Here is a 25,278-nt window from a genome sequence, read left to right as displayed (position 1 = left end):
ATATTTAAGAGCTCCGTTTTTGCATTGTGTATTGTACCCCAGCTAATGTATATGAGCTCATTTTTATTATACCGCAGCTAATATTTACAAGCTCAATTTTTGCATGTGTTGTATCACAGCTAATGTTTAAGAGCTCATCTTTTGCATTGTGTATTGTACCCCAGCTAATGTATAAGAGCTCATTTTTTGCATTGTGTATTGTACCCCAGCTAATGTATAAGAGCTCATTTTTTGCATTGTGTATTGTACCACAGCTAATGTTCAAGAGCTCATTTTTTGCATTGTCTATTGTACCCCAGCTAATGTATACGAGCTCATTTTTTGCATTGTGTATTGTACCCCAGCTAATGTATACGAGCTCATTTTTTGTATCTGTTGTACCGCAGCTAATGTATTAGGTCTAATGTGTTACAGCTAATGTGTTAAAGCTAATGTACTACTCATGTCAAGTGTGTTTCAGCCCAGGTGTTCCAGCCCAGGTGTTCCAGCCCAGGTGTTCCAGCCAAAGTGTTCCAGCCAACATGTTCCAGCCAAGTTGAAAGCTGTGCAGGTAGAGGATGTATTATACCCCAGCTAATGTATACGAGCTCATTTTTTGCATTGTGTATTGTACCCCAGCTAATGTATATGAGCTCATTTTTTGTATACCGTAGCTAATATTTAAAAGCACAGTTTTTGCACGTGTTGTATCACAGCTAATGTTTGAGCTCCTTTTTTGCATTGTGTATTGTACCCCAGCTAATGTATACGAGCTCATTTTTTGTATCTGTTGTACCGCAGCTAAAACTGAAGAGCTCACTTTTTGCATTGTGCATTGTACCAGCGCTAATGTATAAGAGCTCATTTTTTGCATTGTGCATTATACCCCAGCTAATATATATGAGCTCATTTTTTCTATACCACAGCTAATATTTAAGAGCTCAGTTTTTGCATCTGTTTTATCACAGCTAATGTTTAAGAGCTCATTTTTTGCATTGTGTATTGTACCCCAGCTAATGTATGAGCTCATTTTTTGCATTGTCTATATTACCGCAGCTAATGTATACGAGCTCATTTTTTTGAATCTGTTGTACCGCAGCTAATATTTAAGAGCTCCGTTTTTGCATTGTGTATTGTACCCCAGCTAATGTATACAAGCTCATTTTTTGCATTGTGTATTGTACCCCAGCTAATGTATACGAGCTCATTTTTTGAATCTGTTGTACCGCAGCTAATATTTAAGAGCTCAGTTTTTGCATTGTGTATTGTACCCCAACTAATGTTTAAGATCTCATTTTTTGCATTGTGTATTGTACCCCAGCTAATGTTCAAGAGCTCATTTTTTGCATTGTGTATTGTACCGCAGGTAATGTATATGAGCTCATTTTTTGAATCTGTTGTACCGCAGCTAATATTTAAGAGCTCAGTTTTTGCATTGTGTATTGTACCACAGCTAATGTTCAAGAGCTCATTTTTTGCATTGTGTATTGTACCCCAGCTAATGTTTAAGATCTCATTTTTTGCATTGTGTATTGTACCCCAGCTAATGTAAGAGTTCATTTTTTGCATTGTATTGAACCGCAGCTAATGTATACGAGCTCATTTTTTGAATCTGTTGAACCGCAGCTAATATTTAACAGCTCAGTTTTTGCATTGTCTATTGTACCCCAGCTAATGTATACGAGCTCATTTTTTGTATCTGTTGTACCGCAGCTAATGTATTAGGTCTAATGTGTTACAGCTAATGTGTTAAAGCTAATGTACTACTCATGTCAAGTGTGTTCCAGCCCAGGTGTTCCAGCCAACATGTTCCAGCCAAGTTGAAAGCTGTGCAGGTAGAGGATGTATTATACCCCAGCTAATGTATACGAGCTCATTTTTTGTATACCGGAGCTAATATTTAAAAGCACAGTTTTTGCATGTGTTGTATCACAGCTAATGTTTGAGCTCCTTTTTTGCATTGTGTATTGTACCCCAGCTAATGTATACGAGCTCATTTTTTACAGTGTGTATTGGACCCCAGCTAATGTATACGAGCTCATTTTTTGTATCTGTTGTACCGCAGCTAAAATTGAAGAGCTCACTTTTTGCATTGTGCATTGTACCAGCGCTAATGTATAAGAGCTCATTTTTTGCATTGTGCATTATACCCCAGCTAATATATACGAGCTCATTTTTTCTATACCACAGCTAATATTTAAGAGCTCAGTTTTTGCATCTGTTTTATCACAGCTAATGTTTAAGATCTCATTTTTTGCATTGTGTATTGTACCCCAGCTAATGTATGAGTTCATTTTTTGCATTGTATTGAACCGCAGCTAATGTATACGAGCTCATTTTTTGCATTGTGTATTGTACCCCAGCTAATGTATACAGGCTCATCTTTTGCATTGTGTATTGTACCCCAGCTAATGTTTAAGATCTCATTTTTTGCATTGTGTATTGTACCCCAGCTAATGTAAGAGTTCATTTTTTGCATTGTATTGAACCGCAGCTAATGTATACGAGCTCATTTTTTGAATCTGTTGAACCGCAGCTAATATTTAAGAGCTCAGTTTTTGCATTGTCTATTTTACCCATTGTATTGAACCGCAGCTAATGTATACGAGCTCATTTTTTGAATCTGTTGTACTGCAGCTAATATTTAAGAGCTCCGTTTTTCCATTGTGTATTGTCCCCCAGCTAATGTATACGAGCTCATTTTTTGGAGACCACAGCTAATATTTAAGAGCTCAGTTTTTGCATCTGTTGTACCGCAGCTAATATTTAAGAGCTCGGTTTTTGCATTGTGTATTGTACCCCAGCTAATGTATACGAGCTCATTTTTTTAACCTGTTGTACCCCAGCTAATATTTAAGAGCTCCGTTTTTGCATTGTGTATTGTACCCCAGCTAATGTATATGAGCTCATTTTTTGTATACCGCAGCTAATATTTACAAGCTCAATTTTTGCATGTGTTGTATCACAGCTATTGTTTAAGAGCTCATCTTTTGCATTGTGTATATTACCCCAGCTAATGTATACGAGTTCATTTTTTGCCTTGTGTATTGTACCGCAGCTAAATTATACGAGCTCATTTTTTTAACCTGTTGTACCCCAGCTAATATTTAAGAGCTTCGTTTTTGCATTGTGTATTGTACCCCAGCTAATGTATAAGAGCTCATTTTTTGCATTGTGTATTGTATCCCAGCTAATGTATACGAGCTCATTTTTTGTATACCGCAGCTAATATTTACAAGCTCAGTTTTTGAATGTGTTGTATCACAGCTAATGTTTAAGATCTCATCTTTTGCATTGTGTATTGTACCTCAGCTAATGTATAAGAGCTCATTTTTTACATTGTGCATTATACCCCAGCTTATATATATGAGCTCATTTTTTCTATACCACAGCTAATATTTAAGAGCTCAGTTTTTGCATCTGTTTTATCACAGCTAATGTTTAAGAGCTCATTTTTTGCATTGTGTATTGTACCTCAGCTAATGTATACGAGCTCATTTTTTGAATCTGTTGTACCGCAGCTAATATTTAAGATCTCATTTTTTGCATTGTGTATTGTACCCCAGCTAATATATAAGAGCTCATTTTTTGCATTGTGTATTGTACCGCAGCTAATGTATACGAGCTCATTTTTTGTATACCGCAGCTAATATTTACAAGCTCAGTTTTTGAATGTGTTGTATCACAGCTAATGTTTAAGATCTCATCTTTTGCATTGTGTATTGTACCTCAGCTAATGTATAAGAGCTCATTTTTTACATTGTGCATTATACCCCAGCTTATATATATGAGCTCATTTTTTCTATACCACAGCTAATATTTAAGAGCTCAGTTTTTGCATCTGTTTTATCACAGCTAATGTTTAAGAGCTCATTTTTTGCATTGTGTATTGTACCTCAGCTAATGTATACGAGCTCATTTTTTGAATCTGTTGTACCGCAGCTAATATTTAAGATCTCATTTTTTGCATTGTGTATTGTACCCCAGCTAATATATGAGCTCATTTTTTGCATTGTGTATTGTACCGCAGCTAATGTATACGAGCTCATTTTTTGAATCTGTTGTACCGCAGCTAATATTTAAGAGCTCAGTTTTTGCATTGTGTATTGTACCCCAGCTAATGTATAAGAGCTCATTTTTTGCATTGTATTGAACCGCAGCTAATGTATACGAGCTCATTTTTTGTATCTGTTGTACTGCAGCTAATATTTAAGAGCTCCGTTTTTCCATTGTGTATTGTCCCCCAGCTAATGTATACGAGCTCATTTTTTGGAGACCACAGCTAATATTTAAGAGCTCAGTTTTTGCATCTGTTGTATCACAGCTAATGTTTAAGAGCTCATTCTTTGCATTGTGTATTGTACCCCAGCTAATGTATACGCGCTCATTTTTTGAATCTGTTGTACCGCAGCTAATATTTAAGAGCTCGGTTTTTGCATTGTGTATTGTACCCCAGCTAATATATACGAGCTCATTTTTTGCATTGTGTATTGTACCCCAGCTAATGTATACGAGCTCATTTTTTTAACCTGTTGTACCCCAGCTAATATTTAAGAGCTCCGTTTTTGCATTGTGTATTGTACCCCAGCTAATGTATACGAGCTCATTTTTTGTATACCGCAGCTAATATTTACAAGCTCAGTTTTTGAATGTGTTGTATCACAGCTAATGTTTAAGATCTCATCTTTTGCATTGTGTATTGTACCCCAGCTAATGTATAAGAGCTCATTTTTTGCATTGTGTATTGTACCGCAGATAATGTATACGAGCTCATTTTTTGAATCTGTTGTACCCCAGCTAATGTTCAAGAGCTCATTTTTTGCATTGTGTATTGTACCCCAGCTAATGTATGAGTTCCTTTTTTGTATTGTGTATTGAACCGCAGCTAATGTATACGAGCTCATTTTTTGCATTGTGTATTGTACCCCAGCTAATGTATACGAGCTCATTTTTTGTATCTGTTGTACCGCAGCTAATGTATTAGGTCTAATGTGTTACAGCTAATGTGTTAAAGCTAATGTACTACTCATGTCAAGTGTGTTCCAGCCCAGGTGTTCCAGCCCAGGTGTTCCAGCCCAGGTGTTCCAGCCCAGGTGTTCCAGCCCAGGTGTTCCAGCCAAAGTGTTCCAGCCAACATGTTCCAGCCAAGTTGAAATCTGTGCAGGTAGAGTATGTATTATACCCCAGCTAATGTATACGAGCTCATTTTTTGCATTGTGTATTGTACCCCAGCTAATGTATACGAGCTCATTTTTTGTATACCGTAGCTAATATTTAAAAGCACAGTTTTTGCACGTGTTGTATCACAGCTAATATTTGAGCTCCTTTTTTTGCATTGTGTATTTTACCCCAGCTAATGTATACGAGCTAATTTTTTACAGTGTGTACTGTACCCCAGCTAATGTATACGAGCTCATTTTTTGTATCTGTTGTACCGCAGCTAAAATTGAAGAGCTCACTTTTTGCATTGTGCATTGTACCAGCGCTAATGTATAAGAGCTCATTTTTTGCATTGTGTATTGTACCCCAGCTAATGTATGAGTTCATTTTTTGCGTTGTATTGAACCGCAGCTAATGTATACGAGCTCATTTTTTGAATCTGTTGAACCGCAGCTAATATTTAAGAGCTCATTTTTTGCATTGTCTATTGTACCCCAGCTAATGTATACGAGCTCATTTTTTGCATTGTGTATTGTACCCTAGCTAATGTTTAAGATCTCATTTTTTGAATCTGTTATACCGCAGCTAATATTTAAGAGCTCCGTTTTTGAATTGTGTATTGTACCCCAGCTAATGTATACAGGCTCAATTTTTGCATTGTGTATTGTACCCCAGCTAATGTTTAAGATCTCATTTTTTGCATTGTGTATTGTACCCCAGCTAATGTAAGAGTTCATTTTTTGCATTGTATTGAACCGCAGCTAATGTATACGAGCTCATTTTTTGAATCTGTTGAACCGCAGCTAATATTTAAGAGCTCAGTTTTTGCATTGTCTATTTTACTCTGGCTAATGTATACGAGCTCATTTTTTGTATCTGTTGTACCGCAGCTAATGTATTAGGTCTAATGTGTTACAGCTAATGTGTTAAAGCTAATGTACTACTCATGTCAAGTGTGTTCCAGCCCAGGTGTTCCAGCCCAGGTGTTCCAGCCCAGGTGTTCCAGCCCAGGTGTTCCAGCCAACGTGTTCCAGCCAACGTGTTCCAGCCAACGTGTTCCAGCCAACGTGTTCCAGCCAACGTGTTACACCCAAGTTGAAAGCTGTGCAGGGAGAGGATGTATTGTACCCCAGCTAAGGTATAAGAGCTCATTTTTTACAGTGTGTATTGTACCCCAGCTAATGTATACGAGCTCATTTTTTGTATCTGTTGTACCGCAGCTAATATTGAAGAGCTCACTTTTTGCATTGTGCATTATACCCCAGCTAATGTATAAGAGCTCATTTTTTGCATTGTGCATTATACCCCAGCTAATGTATACGAGCTCATTTTTTGTATATCACAGCTAATATTTAAGAGCTCAGTTTTTGCATCTGTTTTATCACAGCTAATGTTTGAGCTCATTTTTTGCATTGTGTATTGTACCCCAGCTAATGTATACGCGCTCATTTTTTGAATCTGTGGTACTGCAGCTAATATTTAAGAGCTCAGTTTTTGCATCTGTTGTATCACAGCTAATGTTTAAGAGCTCATTCTTTGCATTGTGTATTGTACCCCAGCTAATGTATATGAGCTCATTTTTTGTATACCGCAGCTAATATTTAAGAGCTCGGTTTTTGCATTGTGTATTGTACCCCAGCTAATGTATATGAGCTCATTTTTTGTATACCGCAGCTAATATTTACAAGCTGTTTTTGAATGTGTTGTATCACAGCTAATGTTTAAGAGCTCATCTTTTGCATTGTGTATTGTACCCCAGCTAATGTATAAGAGCTCATTTTTTGCATTGTGTATTGCACCGCAGCTAATGTATACGAGCTCATTTTTTGAATCTGTTGTACCGCAGCTAATATTTAAGAGCTCCGTTTTTGCATTGTGTATTGTACCCCAGCTAATGTTCAAGAGCTCATTTTTTACATTGTGTGTTGTACCGCAGGTAATGTATACGAGCTCATTTTTTGAATCTGTTGTACCGCAGCTAATATTTAAGAGCTCAGTTTTTGCATTGTGTATTGTACCCCAGCTAATGTATATGAGCTCATTTTTTGAATCTGTTTTACCGCAGCTAAAATATAAGAGCTCACTTTTTGCATTGTGCATTGTACCCCAGCTAATGTATACGGGCTCATTTTTTCTATACCACAGCTAATATTTAAGAGCTCAGTTTTTGCATCTGTTTTATCACAGCTAATGTTTAAGAACTCATTTTTTGCATTGTGTATTGTACCGCGGCTAATGTATGCGAGCTCATTTTTTGAATCTGTTGTACCGCAGCTAATATTTAAGAGCTCAGTTTTTGCATTGTGTATTGTACCCTAGCTAATGTATACGAGCTCATTTTTTGCATTGTGTATTGTACCCCAGCTAATGTATACAAGCTCATTTTTTGTATACCGCAGCTAATATTTACAAGCTCAGTTTTTCAATGTGTTGTATCACAGCTAATGTTTAAGAGCTCATCTTTTGCATTGTGTATTGTACCCCAGCTAATGTATAAGAGCTCATTTTTTGCATAGTGTGTTGAACCGTAGCTAATGTATACAAGCTCATTTTTTGAATCTGTTGTACCACAGCCAATATTTAAGAGCTCCGTTTTTCCATTGTGTATTGTCCCCCAGCTAATGTATAAGAGCTCATTTTTTGTATCTGTTGTATCACAGCTAATGTTTAAGAGCTCATTCTTTACATTGTGTATTGTACCCCAGCTAATGTATACGAGCTCATTTTTTGTATCTGTTGAACCGCAGCTAATATTTAACAGCTCAGTTTTTGCATTGTCTATTGTAGTCCAGCTAATGTATATGAGCTCATTTTTTGCATTGTGTATTGTACCCCAGCTAATGTATACGAGCTCGTTTTTTGCATTGTGTATTGTACCCCAGCTAATGTATACGAGCTCATTTTTTTCATTGTGTATTGTACCCCAGCTAATGTATACGAGCTCATTTTTTTCATTGTGTATTGTACCGCAGCTAATATTTAAGAGCTCAGTTTTTGCATTGTGTATTGTACCCCAGCTAATGTTTAAGAGCTCATTTTTTGCATTGTGTATTGTACCCCAGCTAATGTATGAGTTCATTTTTTGCATTGTGTATTGTACCGCAGCTAATGTATACGAGCTCATTTTTTGCATTGTGTATTGTACCCCAGCTAATGTATACGAGCTCATTTTTTGTATCTGTTGTACCGCAGCTAATGTATTAGGTCTAATGTGTTACAGCTAATGTGTTAAAGCTAATGTACTACTCATGTCAAGTGTGTTCCAGCCCAGGTGTTCCAGCCCAGGTGTTCCAGCCAAAGTGTTCCAGCCAAGTTGAAAGCTGTGCAGGTAGAGGATGTATTATACCCCAGGTAATGTATACGAGCTCATTTTTTGCATTGTGTATTGTACCCCAGTTAATGTATACAAGCTCATTTTTTGTATACCGCAGCTAATATTTACAAGCTCAGTTTTTGCATGTGTTGTATCACAGCTAATGTTTGAGCTCATTTTTTGCATTGTGTATTGTACCCCAGCTAATGTATACGAGCTCATTTTTTGAATCTGTTGTACCGCAGTTAATATTTAAGAGCTCCGTTTTTGCATTGTGTATTGTACCCCAGCTAATGTATACAAGCTCATTTTTTGAATCTGTTGTACCGCAGCTAATATTTAAGAGCTCAGTTTTTGCATTGTATATTGTACCCCAGCTAATGTATACGAGCTCATTTTTTGCATTGTGTATTGTACCCCAGCTAATGTATACGAGGTCATTTGTTGAATCTGTTGTACCGCAGCTACTATTTAAGAGCTCCGTTTTTGCATTGTGTATTGTACCCCAGCTAATTTTTAAGAGCTCATTTTTTGCATTGTGTATTGTACCCCAACTAATGTATGAGTTCATTTTTTGCATAGTGTGTTGAACCGCAGCTAATATATACGAGCTCATTTTTTGAATCTGTTGTACCGCAGCTAATATTTAAGAGCTCCGTTTTTCCATTGTGTATTGTACCCCAGCTAATGTACATGAGCTCATTTTTTGTATACCGCAGCTAATATTTAAGAGCTCAGTTTTTGCATCTGTTGTATCACAGCTACTGTTTAAGAGCTCATTCTTTGCATTGTGTATTGTACCCCAGCTAATGTATACAAGCTCATTTTTTGAATCTGTTGTACCGCAGCTCATATTTAAGAGCTCAGTTTTTGCATCTGTTGTATCACAGCTAATGTTTAAGAGCTCATTCTTTGCATTGTGTATTGTACCCCAGCTAATGTATACGAGCTCATTTTTTGAATCTGTTGTACCGCAGCTAATATTTAAGAGCTCGGATTTTGCATTGTGTATTGTAGCCCAGCTAATGTATACGAGCTCCTTTTTTGCAGGGTATTGAACCGCAGCTAATGTATACGAGCTCATTTTTTTAACCTGTTGTACCCCAGCTAACATTTAAGAGCTCAGTTTTTGCATTGTGCATTGTACCCCAGCTAATGTTTGACAGCTCATTTTTTGCATTGTGTATTGTACCCTAGCTAATGTATACGAGCTCATTTTTTCTATACCACAGCTAATATTTAAGAGCTCCGTTTTTGCATGTTTTATCACAACTAATGTTTAAGAGCTCATTTTTTGCATTGTGTATTGTACCCCAGCTAATGTATAAGAGGTCATTTTCTGCATTGTGTATTGTACCGCAACTAATGTATACGAGCTCATTTTTTGAATCTGTTGTACCGCAGATAATATTTAAGAGCTCAGTTTTTGCATTGTGTATTGTACCCCAGGTAATGTTTGAGAGCTCATTTTTTGCATTGTGTATTGTACCCCAGCTAATGTATAAGAGCTCATTTTTTGCATTGTATTGAACCGCAGCTAATGTATACGAGCTTATTTTTTGAATCTGTTGTACCGCAGCTACTATTTGAGAGCTCCGTTTTTGCATTGTGTATTGTACCCCAGCTAATTTTTAAGAGCTCATTTTTTGCATAGTGTATTGTACCCCAGCTAATGTATGAGTTCATTTTTTGCATAGTGTGTTGAACCGTAGCTAATGTATACAAGCTCATTTTTTGAATCTGTTGTACCGCAGCTAATATTTAAGAGCTCCGTTTTTCCATTGTGTATTGTCCCCCAGCTAATGTATACGAGCTCATTTTTTGTATCTGTTGTATCACAGCTAATGTTTAAGAGCTCATTTTTTGCATTGTGTATTGTACCCCAGCTAATGTATACGAGCTCATTTTTTGAATCTGTTGTACCGCAGCTAATGTATTAGGTCTAATGTGTTACAGCTAATGTGTTAACGCTAATGTACTAATGTCCAATGTGTTCCAGCCCAGGTGTTCCAGCCAACGTGTTCCAGCCAACGTGTTCCAGCCAACGTGTTCCAGCCAACGTGTTCCAGCCAACGTGTTCCAGCCAACGTGTTCCAGCCAAGTTGAAAGCTGTGCAGGGAGAGGATGTATTGTACCCCAGCTAATGTATACGAGCTCATTTTTTGCATTGTGTATTGTACCCCAGCTAATGTATACGAGCTCATTTTTTGTATACCGCAGCTAATATTTAAAAGCACAGTTTTTGCATGTGTTGTATCACAGCTAATGTTTAAGAGCTCATTTTTTGCATTGTGTATTGTACCCCAGCTAATGTATAAGAGCTCATTTTTTGCATTGTGTATTGTACCGCAGCTAATGTATACGAGCTCATTTTTTGAATCTGTTGTACCACAGCTAATATTTAAGAGCTCCGTTTTTGCATTGTGTATTGTACCCCAGCTAATGTATACGAGCTCATTTTTTGAATCTTTTGAACCGCAGCTAATATTTAAGAGCTCAGTTTTTTCATTGTCTATTGTACCCCAGCTAATGTACACGAGCTCATTTTTTGCATTGTGTATTGTACCCCAGCTAATGTATAGGAGCTCATTTTTTGAATCTCTTGTACCCCAGCTAATATTTAAGAGCTCAGTTTTTGCATTGTGTATTGTACCCCAGCTAATGTATACGAGCTCGTTTTTTGCATTTTGTATTGTACCCTAGCTAATGTATACGAGCTCATTTTTTGTATCTGTTGTACCGCAGCTAATGTATTAGGTCTAATATGTTACAGCTAATGTGTTAAAGCTAATGTACTACTCATGTCAAGTGTGTTCCAGCCCAGGTGTTCCAGCCCAGGTGTTCCAGCCAAAGTGTTCCAGCCAACGTGTTCCAGCCAAGTTGAAAGCTGTGCAGGGAGACGATGTATTGTACCCCAGGTAATGTATACGAGCTCATTTTTTTTATCTGTTGTACCGCAGCTAATATTGAAGAGCTCAGTTTTTGCATCTGTTGTATCACAGCTAATGTTTGAGCTCATTTTTTGCATTGTGTATTGTACCGCAGCTAATGTATATGAGCTCATTTTTTGCGTCGTGTATTGTACCGCAGCTTATGTATATGAGCTCATTTTTTGCATCCGTTGTACCACAGCTAATATTGAAGAGCTCAGTTTTTGCATCTGTTATATCACCGCTAATGTTTAAGAGCTCATTTTTTGCATTGTGCATTGTACCCCAGCTAATGTATAAGAGCTCATTTTTTTTCATCTATTGTCCCGCAGCTAACGTATACGAGCTCAGGTTTAATCACTTTCCCTTAAAAGTTTTGTTTAAAAAAATAAATAAATAAAAAATCCCCCAAATTTGGCAAGAAAATTCTTGTAAATATTTTCAAAAAATTGTAAAAACCTTCCAACAAAATCTTAAAAATATCTAAAGTGATTCCATACATGTCAGTAAAACTTGTAATATCCAGCGAAATTCGCTGGATTTTGGTTGATTTTTATGTGAATGTTCTTAAACATTTTTAACATTTCTGTTTTTCCACCAAAAAATGTTTAAAGATTTCCCAAAAATGTTGAAAATGTGGACATCATAAGTTTCACTTTGAAAATATTCTTTTTTTTTCTCCACATTTTCAAACTTTAAAACGAGTCAATTTTGACCCGCAGGACGACGAGGGTTAAACTTAAAAGCTGCATCATATGCATTTCTTTGTGTGTTTTCCATCAGTGGCATGCACAGACATTTTGGTGGGCAGGTGCTTAGTGGAAAAGAAAGGGCACTTTGTGTGGCATGTAGAACCACTGGTTGCCTTAATGTAACAGTGTGAGATCTGAAAAAATAAAAAAAATCAGGAACACATTTTCTGTAACGGCATTCATTTGAACATCTTAACACACAAAGGGTCAATAAAACATTGTACCATAACATTTGGTAAAGTAAAAGAGATGGACATTAGGCTACAACAAGGCAGAAAGCTACTTTTTCTTTTTGTCATTTAGCAAATAAGTCACAGCAAGTGTTGCCTCTACCTAATGTAGGCTAATAGTAAACCTACACAAACTAAATATTCAGTTATAGTATACTGATCATATGCTGTACCAATTCACCAAATAACATTGGTTGTGAGGTCATCACGTCACATTATGTCGATTAATTGATTATTATTATGGGTCGTCCAGCTTGTTAAGCAGACAGGCCGTTGGCTAATTGTTTAGCGCTGCATGAGACAGGCTACTTCACAACAGAGACAAATAAATGCGCCGTGTGAATTGGCAACTGAGGCTTATGAACAGCACACTGGATTCATTTCTGTGTTACCTGGTTGGTGGCTACAGTCTATATGGGCTGTGCAGCGGCTGGCACATGCGTGTCCGCTCCTCGTGTTCATGTTATGAGATGGGGCGGGGTGAGTCGAGGCACGCCACGGGTTTGTGTTTGTGTGTGTGTGTGTGTGTGTGTTTGTGTGTTTGTGTGTTTGTGTGTGTGTGTGTGTGTGTGTGTGTGTGTGTGTGTGTGTGTGTGTGTGTGTGTGTGTGTGTGTGTGTGTGTTTGTTTGTTTAATGCCACCCACCAGACTGAAATGTGCATCAGGCCGGAAATTAGGCAACTGAGAAAGGTGTGATTAAATGCGTTATTTTTTTAACGCCTTATTTTAATTAATCATAATTAACGTGTTAAAGTCCCAGCCCTGGTAAAAACATTTTTAAAAATACATTGTCCTTTGTAGTTTCTAGTTAAAAACAATGAAGATTAACAGTTTGAACAGAATTTCAAATTAAATGTAAAATGAAATAGATGAAATGAAATGTAAAACTAATCATGTGATGCAAACTAAAACTTTTGCGTGAACAAAGTCTCTGTAGTTTTCGTTCTGGAGTCATGGGTGACTGGCCTGAGTGTTGTTCTTCCTCCTGCTGGCTTCTTTCCTGCAGTGGATGAAGATGTAGACGGGATGAATAAAGACCAGCAGAGTGAGGAGAGTGAGAGCGATGTCCACCTGGAACAGATCCACAGCTTTCATTTATCTGATATCAGCAGAGTAACGAGGATTCATACACTCTGATTAAATGTGTCCTTCTCAAGGTTTCTATATTCACCCGTCGCTTCATTTCTTTCCTAAACTTTATGGAGCACTTACATAAAAGTGGTTTCCATCCAGAGCTCCTTCGACCAGGGCGAAACAGGGATATTGCAGCAGGGAGATGATAGCCGAGAGAGACATCACCAGACCGTAAAGCTTCCCAAAGTGACAGGATGGAAAACTGAGAGACAAAATGAGATAAAAAGCTCTTAATAAAGTGTCTGGTGAGAAGAAACCCTGCAGTGACTGAACACCGAGTGAAACTTAAACATGCAAGGCTTGTGAGAATTTTTTCTTTTTGTCTGCAGCAGCATCAAAGAAGTTTTGACATTTAGTCCTGAGCAGTCTTAATGGCTCCTACACTTCCCATAATGCCACACAGTAGAGTTGTTGCATATCTGATTAGCTTGAAACTTTTTAATAATAAACTATGAATATTAATAGTTTTTTTTTCAACTAATTGGCTATGATTTTTTGGTAAATTAGAACTTTTGAAAACATTCCTGACTAAACAAGGAAGTACTTCCTGGTGCTTCAGTAAAAAGAAACTGGACTGTTATGGATTCTCAAGGACATTCCACAAGGTAAAACAGTGGCCTGGTGACTGATAATCTACACAGAGACAGAGAAAAACTTCTGCTTCCTTGAAGAATTGTTTAGTTTCAAGGATATTTTACTGATAAAATTCAGAAAAGAATGCAACAACACTAAAACATCCTGAAACAAATGAAGACCACAGTTTTCTTTCATTCTCTTATTTGTTTGACAATATTATCAGCAAACACAAGCCATATTTTCCATCTTTTTGCTCGCAAATGTGTTACCATGGAAACACAGGTCACACTAGAGAGCTGAGGCTAACATGGGTAAGTTTTTAAGTAAGTCAGTCTTTATTTTTTTAAAGCTTGCGTTAGACTACTCCAAGAACAAATATAGACAAATAGAACTTGTCTCAATGAAACCAGCCCCATATCTGTCAAAATGGGTTGTGGAATGATTAATGGGAGAAGAAGATTCAAGACCTTTATTGATCACAAACACAATTATACATAGCATAATGCGCAGTGAAATGCATTGTGCACCTGTTCCAAACTGAAACAATAAATCTAGTGATTTTTGACAAAATGTGTGTTAATTTTTCCTCCTTTTTCCTTGTAAGTCAACCATTGGTTTACATTTCAACAGTATGTTGTGTAAACTCATCATGTTTTTCTCGGTTTAAAAGCTTGTGAAGTAACCAGTGACTAGTATGCACTCACTGACCACTTTATTAGGTACACCTTGCTATTAAAAGGTTGAACCCCCTTTGCCTTCAGAACTGCCTCAATTCTTCATGGCGTACTTTCAACAGTGTTGGAAACATTCCTCAGAGATTTTGGTCAATATTGACACTATAGCATCATACAGTTGCTGCAGATTTATCGGCTGCACATCCATGATGCCAGTCTCCCATTCCAACACATCCCAACGGTGCTCTATTCATGGATTGAGATCTGGTGACTGTGGAGGCCATTTGAGTACAGTGAACTCATTGTCATGTTCAGGAAACCAGTTTGAGATGATTTGAGCTCTGTGACACGGTGCATTATTCTGCTAGAAGTCGCCATCAGAAGATGGTACACTGTGCTCATAAAGGGATGGACATGGTTAGCAACAGTACTCAGGTAGGCTGTGGTGTTTAAACCATGCTCAGTTGGTACTAAGGGGCCCAGAGTGTGCCAAGAAAATATCCCCCACACCATTACACCACCACCAGCCTGAACCATTGACACAATGCAGGGTAGATCCATGCTTTCATGTTGTTTAGAATAAAATTCAGACCATCAGACCAGGCAACATTTTTCCAGTCTTCTATTGTCTAATTTTGGTGAGTCTGTGCGAATTGTAGTCTCAGTTTCCAGTTCTTACCCTGGTGTGGTCTTCTGCTGCTGTAACCCATCTTCTTCAAGGTTCGATGTGTTGTGCGTTCAGAGATGGTATTCTGCATTCCTTCGTTGTAACGAGTGGTTATTTGAGTTACTGTTGCCTCTCTATCATCTCCAACCAGTCTGCCCATTCTCCTCTGACCTCTCACATCAACAAGGCATTTTTGTCCCCACAGCTGCCACTCACTGGATATTTTCTCTTTTTCAGACCATTATCTGTAAACCCTAGAGATGGTTGTGCGTGAAAATCCCAATAGATCAGCAGTTTCTGAAGTACTCACACCAGCCCGTCTGGCACCAACAACCATGCCACGTTCAAAGTAATTTAAATCCCCTTTCCTCCCCATTCTGATGCTCAGTTTGAACTTCAGAAAGTTGTCTTGACCTTGTCTACATGCCTAAATACATTGAGTTGTGACCATGTGATTAGCTATTTGTGTTAACAAGCAATTGAACAGAAGTATCTAATAAAGTGACCGGTGAGTGTATGTATGAAATATAGTGGAGTAGAGGCCAATATTACTCTCTTTCTAAAATGTAGAAGTTCAAAACAACATAAAATTTTATACACTCAGAGTAGCTAAAATTTTCCCTAATGTACAAACTTTTCCTCTTTTGTCTGTGACTCACGCGATGCTGATGAAGGCTGCGTTCCCCCCGTAGAGGAAGGAGCGATTGAGGACCTGCAGGATGAAGGTGAGGTACTGCAGCGGGAGGACAGGGATGGAGGCGCAAACAGAAAAGAGGAGGCACTGCAGCGACGTCAGGAACAGAGACAGGCAGGAAGAGCGCAGGTCGGCCTCCTGCTCGGTTTCTCCTGCAGCAGGAGGAGTAAATAAAAAGAATTATATTTAGTATTTCTATAGATTTTTAAATTCTGTCTTTTTGTTATTTATGTTGTTGTATGTAAGCTGCTATGTAAATCTATGTATCTATCTGTCTGTCTGTCTGTCTGTCTGTCTGTCTGTCTGTCTGTCTGTCTGTCTGTCTATCTATCTATCTATCTATCTATCTATCCATCTATCCATCTATCCATCCATCCATCCATCCATCCATCCATCCATCCATCAAGGAGTGAGGGGAGTTGATTTGCTGCAGACATGCAAACTACTTAACAGCAGTCGGTGATTTACCAGCAGCCAGAGGTTTCCCCTTGTGTCTGTCCATGATGAGTCCGTTCCAGGGAGCACACAGAACCCCAAACAGCTGGGTCACGGCGAAAGCATTGGTGTACTGACTTACTAAGGGAGAGACATGGAGAAAAAAAATAGAATGAGAGTGTAGTGGTGTCACAGGCAGTTAATATACGCGATAAAGAGGCTCAGTGTCTGCGGTGTGTTACCCAGCTGGGGGTCACTATCGGCCAGCCGGTTGAGTTTGGGGTTGAGCGTCCCGATGAACAGATAGTGTCTCAGCTGCATTATGGACAACCAGAGCAGGTGCCACAGGAAGAACCAGGACAAGACACAGCTCCAGAAACTCGTCACTGAGCACATGGACACGAAAATTCACACAGCATGACTCTTTTGATCCACCAGTGATATTTTAAGCAACTTTTCCTCTGTTTTTGTAAAGGAATAACTCATTGCTTCATTACAAATCGTCCATTATCTCAATGCCAGCTGAAAGGTTAATCATAGCTACTGTGTCTTTTTTAAACAAGCTGAAAATGTCAATTAGAGCTGCAGTTATTAGTAGATTAATTCACTGCAGTTCAGTTTTATTTATGCAGTGCCAATTCACAACCTAAGTCATCTAAGACACTTTGCATAGTAAGTCAAGACCTTATAAAAAATATTTTACAGACCAAAATAGAGCAAATTAAATGATTCCATTCAAGCAAGCTGACAAAAAAATCTATTATTTTGATAACTGAATAATCATTCAAATAATTGTACCAAAAATAATTGTACCCAAAAATACAAAAGTCATTTAGTGCCTTAATAGGCTTCTATAATCTGTGGCCCAACATCAACAGAAAATAATAATAAAACTTTAAGTGTATAACACCAGTTGTAAAGTAAATGCAGCTCACAGAGCTTCACAACTTAATAAGGATAGGCCTCACTGATCAAAAGTAATCTGATCAGATTTCAGCAGTCAGACTACATCAAATCAGGTCTGATAACCTTTTTTCAAAAGAAGCCTTGTGATCCAGGCAGCAGGACAGACTCAGGCCCAATTTCAGGACCAAAATGTAATTAAACTTAAAACCATCTGTCTTCTGTATTATATATACATGTATTTATATTTTGAACTTTGCTTTACTGTTACAGTGAATAAGTAAATAACGTAGACACTGCACCATCTACTGCCCCTTTCAGTGAAGGAAAGTTACAAAATTGTTCCCATATCAAACAAAAATAATATGTTTTACTGTTAACCACCATTCTATATCAGTTGCAAGGACACAATCACAAATCACTGTGCCTTTACACTACTTTACAAAATGTGACTTTGATGAAATATCACAATTTTAAGTTTAGATTTGCTTATTTTTTCTGATAGAACTCAGCATAGAGTAATTCAGGGGCCACAAAATAATAATGAAACTTTACAGCTGAAAAGCAGACACTTCTTTATGTTTATACAGTATCTGGCTTGAATCATTGGTGTAATTCTGGCAAAAAGTTCTAAATAATGTGCCACTATGGGTTTTGAGGAAACTCTTCACTTTCTTTACTTCAATAACGATTGAACATTTGGCCTTTTTATGATTTAAAACATGTTCAAAATATCCACAATGAATTTGTTTGTACTTATTGTGAGTCAGATGAGAGGTTTGAATGTTTAAAAGAAATAAAGAATAGAAGAGTTTGGGCGTATTGATTTATTGTACTGTTAAAAACCCTAAAATCAACCCCATGTTGGCTTTTTTGCCCGTTGTTCTTTACATTACTAGTAAACTACAGTGTTTTTTGCATTTCCATTTAGAGCTTTGATAATCCAGGTTTGGGAAAAGTTTATATCCAATCCAGTGCTGCTTTGAGAAACTGGCATGAATGTAAGATGGATTACCTGGTCCTGGATAGCAGAGTGTGGGAATTACAAATCTGGATCACTGTGATCCAGATTAAAGTTTTTTAACAACTGATTATCCTGACCTTTAAATTAGACTGCCCATCAATGTACAGTGTGTCTTTAGTGGAGTAGAAAACAAAGAGTAAGGAAGAAAATACTGTTGGCATTGATTTTCTCTCTCTTTTCCTGCATAAGCAAATAAGAAGAGGAAATTTTAGGCTTTAACTGTCATATTTCACCGCATTCGCTGCACCTGACACCTTAAATCTTAAAATGCTGCAAACAATCAGTGCCTTTTTCTGTGTCTTTGGTCTCTGTGCTGTCCTCAGGTGTCGGTGTCTCCTGTGAAACCATCATAGCTCCAGCTCCCAGCTTCTCAACCTGCTCCACGTTGTAAGTGTTGGCTTTTCCACAGTGCACTCTGGGCATCACAAAAAGTGCATGTAATGTTTTATCTACCATGATTATACGTATGACCTAAAGGAAAACAGCTGCTTCAGAGTTTATGTAAGATTCTTACCCATAGGTGTAGCACTGAGGCAGAAGATAAGGGATGTGGGTTCTCGGCATGAGCAGGAAAGTTCTTAATACATGAATGACGCTAGAGATGGACAAGAAGAGGAAGGAAGAGCGAAGAGAGATTCCCTGCTCGTACAGAACCTGGAAAAGAAAAGGAAAACTGTGATTAAACCCAGAGAAAGGAGGTAAGAGCAGTTTATGTAACGTTAATGTACATGATCAAATTAAATATATGTCTGTGTCAATAGCATCTCAAACTACAAGTTAAACTGGGTCAGATTCAAAATGTTTTTTGATCAGAGGAATTACTTCCTGAACTTCAGAGAAGACACGGCAAAAAAACAACAAAAAATGGATTTTCATTGACATAGAAATCATTCAAATTTGACTGTGTAGTCCATATATCCAGGAATGCCATCATCAGTCTGTATTCAACTAATAAATTCTAATTCTGCCAGAATATACAGTTGCTTCAGAGAGCATTCAGATTTCTTTGCTTTTTCCACATTTTATCATGTTATAGATTTCATTTCAAAAGGATAAAACTGCAGTCTTTCAATTAATCCACACTCAGTAACCCATAATGACAAAGCTGTCAATCTCTTGTTTCCAAAAGCAATCAGAGCCTTTACCTTGACTCCAATTTGAGGTCCCGTTCACTATGTTTGCTTTCATTACTGTTGAGATGTGTTTAGAACTGGAATTTGCACTAATCCCTCTGAGTCCTGGTTTCTGGGTGTTTTTTGCTCACATTTTTCTTCACTGTAGGATCATTTTTCACTGTAAAATAAAGTCCTGCACCTCCAAATGTGAAAACTTTAGCTGTCATTTTTTCATTATAGGGACTCCACTGACACAGCTTCACTGTTTTACCTTGACGATGAGAAACACAGCTGAGGAGGAGTCGAAGGCACCGTTGTAGAGGGTGATGATGGTGAAACGATGTGCAGCAAAGAGGTTGCCCACCTTAGCAACACACAAGGACAGCTCATCAGTGCAAATTATATGCGTTATTTCAGCATGTTTCAAATATATTTCTGTTTAGGACACACTGCCTAGGATGTTCCGATGCTAAACATTTATACAGGAATACTGTGGAGTGTTCACCTGCATGTTCGTTAGAAGGAGCACTAGTCCTCCAACAGCAATGCAGGACAAGGCAGGGAAAAGCAGCAGAGCGGAAGCTACAGGACAGTAGAAAAAAAACTTTTGAAATTATTCACGTCATCAGGTAATTATGACATGATAGTAAACTTGTTTAGTGCCTGATTACAATGGAAACTGTTTATCCACTGATGTACAGTTGAACTTGAAGTGCGGAACTTGTGTCTCCCAGTCTTCAGCAGTTAAGATCTATGTACCTACCTGCACTGGAAAAGGCCACAAGAAGGGTTCCAGTTGTGTAACAGGATCTGGAGAGAGAAAAACCTTCATTCAATTCTTGTATTTACCGTCTTGCATTTAATAGTTAAGGAGGTTGGTTTATCCTTTAATGATTTAAACTAGTTTCTGCCAGAGTGTTGTCCATATTTGACTTCTTGAACTTTATAACCTGAATCACATCATCTTAAGATATGCATCCCCCTGCACTGCAATAAATAAGTAAGTTAAATTGTCGATATGTAACCAAAGGCTCCAAAAATCAACTTTCCTCTGAAATCCTTTGAGCAGAAAAAACACAAGAGAACAAGCAACTACAATACTGTGTGTAATTTCAAGGTAAAATGAGGCACATTTAAACTATTTGGTGTTTTCCAACACTGTGTTTTTCGTCAAATTTGTCATATATTGACAGAAAGTCTTGGGTCAAAGGGCTTGGTTTACGACAAACGGTGTTTCTATCCATCCTGTGACTGAACTGAGCCTCTCAGGTCAGAAAGATTCACAGTAAATATAAAGTTTTACTACTGACACAAAAACACAGTCTGGGAACAAATGAGATGGACTCTACTTTGGTTTAATATCTGCCTCAGTCAGACACTCCCTACGTTTATCTCTAGAACTGTAAACTGTAGAAACAGCCGAACCACAAACTGAAATACAAACTTAAGCTTTAGTGATAACTTATTTCAGATTGCTGATTTCCTACTTTCTCTGAAGCATATTAAGGGATGAAATAATGCCTTTTTTGTTCTTAAGCATTTGTCTCATTATACTAAAGTCTGACTAAAGTCTCTTGGTAACTAACTCAGCACTGGGTTGTTAGTTGATTCCTAAAAAAATTGAACATTAAGGGTCTTTTAGTGAAGCCTGCACCGCAAGATAAAAAAAAAAGTTTAAAAAAAAAAAACAAAACAAAACAAAAAAACAATAAAAAAAACACAACTGCGAAAATTAGACAGCAAGGGTGCCAGAAAAATAATACATTAAAAATTGTTGAAAGCTGTAATGTTAAAAAAAAAAAAAAACAGCAAATATCTGTAAATTAATGACAGTTTCAGGTGATTTTGATACAAAAAAATGCATAATTTTATAATTACACATAATAAAAGAACAAATGACCATTTCTAAAAATACAGATTTTTGATGTGCACACTATTTATTATTTTTTTCTTTATTTATTGATCGATTTTTCAGTCAACATGTTTTTTTCTCAATGATTTTCATAGTAATTGTCTGCAATATATTAAAATGTAAAAAAAAAGTAAAATGTATATATAAAATATATAATAAAAAGAAAAAAATGTTCAGTCTTTAACATAAATAAATATTTTTAAATTTCAAATAGTGGCGAATAACTGTAACATGATCTTTTATGCTGGTTAATAAAGCAAAAAACTTAATGTGACCATAATTTTACAGTCAAATGTAAAAGAATAAATTACCATTTGCAAAAATACTGATTTTTCATGTAGACATTATTTACAGGTTTTACCAGTTTTTTTGTGGGGTTATCATGCATAATAATAGTTCTTCTGTGGATTTATTAATTATTATCTGTAATTTAACCTTTAATCTATAAAAATGAAAGTAAATTGTCAAAAAAAGAAATTAAAAACTGTTAAAACATAGATTTTTTACAGTGTGTAAAGTCTTTTTTTGGGGGGGGTCATGAAAGAAAAATAAGTTACATTGCCAGCAGCCTCGTCACCATGGTGCCAAAGCGATCAAACAGGAAGCCATTGATGAGATTCAGGAAGTTGTTGAGGAACGAGGCAATGGTGAAGACCAGTGAAAACTGCTCATCCTGCCTACTACAGTCTGTAAGAAACAGAGACATACAGATGGAAACCTTATGGGATAATGAGCAGGTGTGTAAAGTTACACATCGTGGTCCATATAGCAGCGGTACACAACAGCCAAAACCTCAAAACCAGACAGTTTTTCCAAGTTACATGTTGCTCCTTTACATGTGCAGTACAGTAGTATTCATTACAATACAACAAAAATTCAAGGACAGCTGGATATTTCTGGCAACGGAATGCAACAATATAACAATCCAGATATAGCACTAATTTCCACTGCAGCATGTAGCTGTAGGTTCCACCAATGTCTTTAATATCAAGCTTTGCCTTGCTGAAATTAAGGCAATAAATTGGGTATCTAAGAATTGTCATAATTACCCCACTGGTCTCAGCATGTGCACCATACAAAGTCTCTGCTATATTCTGGTTCCTTCAAATAATGTTTGTAAAGAGGCCCGAAGACTAGATGCTATTTTATGACTGAGTTGTCTTGCGGTGCTCAGGTGACCAAAATGGTGCAGAAGCTTCCTATGGCAACTGTCACTCATGGATTTTTCATCCAATAGGTTTGAAACCTTGTTCGACCAATTATCTAATGACAATTGTGGACGTAGTTTAGAATAAACATATGTTTGCCTCATTTAGCCTCGTGTAGCTCACCTTTTTCTACTCTGGTGGTGGAGTTGCCTTGCCTATCTGAGACAACTAACCAAGATCAGATCATTTCTCTCTGCTGCAGACTTGGAAAAGCTCATCCATGCTTTATTTTGGTATCAGCAAGTAAAACATCCAAGCACTGCAGTTATTTTAACATGATGCCACCATCCTTTCACCATGAAATGAGACAATATTACCGCAATAAATTATCCTATACCTTTTACTGGTTAACGTTGAGTTCTAGAATTGATTTTAAGGTGTTTTATCACTGTTATGGAGCCTCCAGGAAGTTCCTAAAGTCTACACTTGTTACCAGAGGTGATCAGATATTTGCTATTCAGGCTATTAAATCCCTTTTTAGACTCACTTTTATTGTATAGCCTATTCTTAACTTCTGGTGTTTGTTGTAAGATTTCAGTTTATTTTATCTTGTGACATCTTGTGTTATTTTGTTTTTGAAAGGTGCCATATAAATATTATTATTATTATTATTATTAGCTTTATGTGTATAGTGCACACTAGCCACCTGACGTACTAGCTTACAATGTATCCAGGGTATATATTCTGATGTTTTTCTACCCAAATGTAGGTAGAAATAATGTAATTCATTTGCACTTTGTTGCTTCAGCCTAAAGAAATGTGTCTTAGTGGATTGTAAACATTGCATATCCTTTACCTTTTTATAAGTCGGTGGTACCATCAGTGGTAATTCTATGCTGGGGTTTTCAAGACCATTTAATCTAGTTATAATTAAGGCATGGGATCCATCTGAGGTTTGCCCTGCAGGTGTTCTTGGATGTTCCACTCAGGAACTGATCAACTCTCCAACTTAAACTCCAGAGATGCTCACCTGTGTTGTTCGTGGTGCTGCTGTTAATACTTGGGTGGTTGATGCACAGCTCGCCAAAGTATCCATCTTCCTTCAGCACAAACACCAGAGAGGCGTAACCAAACACCACACCAGCAAAGCACAGACACTCCAGCATCCCCGAGGCCAGAGTCAGCCAGTAGCGCACCCTGGTCCCAACCTCGCAGCCCTGCATGATTCACCTCGTCTGTCCAGGTCACCCAAAGGTCAGACAGAACTTCCAGTGTGCGTTTCCTTCTCCGAGAAACTTGCTGTTCTTGCACTCTTTGGTTTTCTGTTTATGTAATTTCTCTTTCAGCAGGTTCACTTTCTAGTGCTCCCTTCAGTTTATTCAGGGGGCAACATGGGTCTTCCTCACTGAAAAACAAAATAAAAACACAACACATGTAAAGGGGACATTCACTTCTCTTTCATTTCAAGCTCAAACAGTTCAGTATGTTGCAGCCTTGGGCAGTTTTTAGTTTGTTATATTACTTTTTTTAAAAAATATATTCAAGCAAAGACTAAGAAAGCTAATAGTGGCCTGCCTGGTTACGTAAAAGTTCAATTTTACGAGTTTCATAGCATAAGGATGAACCTGAGTCAACACCAAAGACACCTTTAAGGGAGATCACCAACTCACAAGCTTACTGTAGTTACTTTGTCTGCTGGTGCTTACTTGGTGAGTTTATTGTCCAGTTTAAACACAGCGAGACACTATGCCAGTCTGGTGGGAGTAATGTAACATATTCCACTACAAAGAGCTGCAAAGACATGATGACAGCATTGAGATTACTCTGGGATTGCTGTGCACACTTGGATCCCAGTTGAACCATCCAACATTAAAATACTCACTTGGCTGAAATATCTACAGAGATGTTAGTTTGATTTTCAGAGGGAACTATTTTTACAATGCAACTGTTTGACAGCTGATATTTTACATTGAAGTTCTATGACTAGTTCCATCTGCCAAGTTAAATTTTACTTACACATTACTTCATTGGTATTGCATATGACACAGCAGTATAGAAACAGCTACATGCATAAAATACCTTACATTTGACTTCAAGGTGGATTTTCCTTAAAAATGTCCCTTATCTTCTCCTGAGCCTCGTGTTAAACTCACTGTACAACATGCTGACAGCAGACTTGACAGACAGTGCGGCAGTTATCGCCAGGCGGTGCTGACGGTAATCCAGATTAGTCCATCTAATCTATGCGTAATGGCACATGGCACATCGTGGACACAAAGGCGCCTCAAATCAGACCCTTAAAATGCGACAGTAAAACGTTTTAACGCCACTTTACCATCAAATACAACACAAAGGGACATCTGATATAGTATAATATTAGTAGAACACCCAAAATACAGTTTGTACAGACGAGGAATGAACTCATCTCAGCGTTGCGCAAACTCACCTCGGTCCTGTGACAAAATGCGCATCATTTCGCCGAGTCTTACGAGGATATACCATGTACCATTTTTGAAACGATGTTTATCCGGTAATTCTCCGGTGAACCAAACATTACAGCGCTCCTGTGCAGAGACTCTGCAGGACAGTGATGCACCTTCACCGAGACGTAGCGTCCGACGCAGAGCGCCTC

General features: G+C 37.7%; 1 protein-coding gene across 2 annotated transcripts; it reads right to left on the bottom strand.

The window, feature by feature from the left end:
- Positions 1–13,055: 13,055 nt before the first annotated feature.
- slc43a3a (solute carrier family 43 member 3a) lies at positions 13,056–25,278 on the bottom strand. 2 transcript variants are annotated; one of them, XM_035947460.2, is made up of 14 exons: positions 25,093–25,278; positions 24,731–24,942; positions 23,677–24,051; positions 22,056–22,185; positions 20,350–20,396; positions 20,092–20,168; positions 19,858–19,950; positions 18,986–19,125; positions 18,759–18,886; positions 16,787–16,930; positions 16,578–16,685; positions 16,075–16,261; positions 13,577–13,700; positions 13,056–13,435 (listed from the first exon to the last, which is right to left on the bottom strand). In XM_035947460.2, the coding sequence occupies exons 3-14, from the start codon at positions 23,867–23,869 to the stop codon at positions 13,316–13,318; spliced, it is 1,491 nt and encodes a 496-aa protein (XP_035803353.2). In that variant the 5' UTR covers positions 23,870–24,051; positions 24,731–24,942; positions 25,093–25,278; the 3' UTR covers positions 13,056–13,315. The 2 variants fall into 2 exon arrangements, with proteins under 2 accessions (XP_035803353.2, XP_023124452.2); XM_023268684.3 differs by lacking the exon at positions 24,731–24,942.

Source organism: Amphiprion ocellaris, chromosome 4 (assembly GCF_022539595.1).
Source record: "Amphiprion ocellaris isolate individual 3 ecotype Okinawa chromosome 4, ASM2253959v1, whole genome shotgun sequence".
In the NCBI taxonomy this organism is placed as follows: domain Eukaryota; kingdom Metazoa; phylum Chordata; class Actinopteri; family Pomacentridae; genus Amphiprion; species Amphiprion ocellaris.
This window is presented reverse-complemented; position numbering and strand designations above follow the sequence as displayed.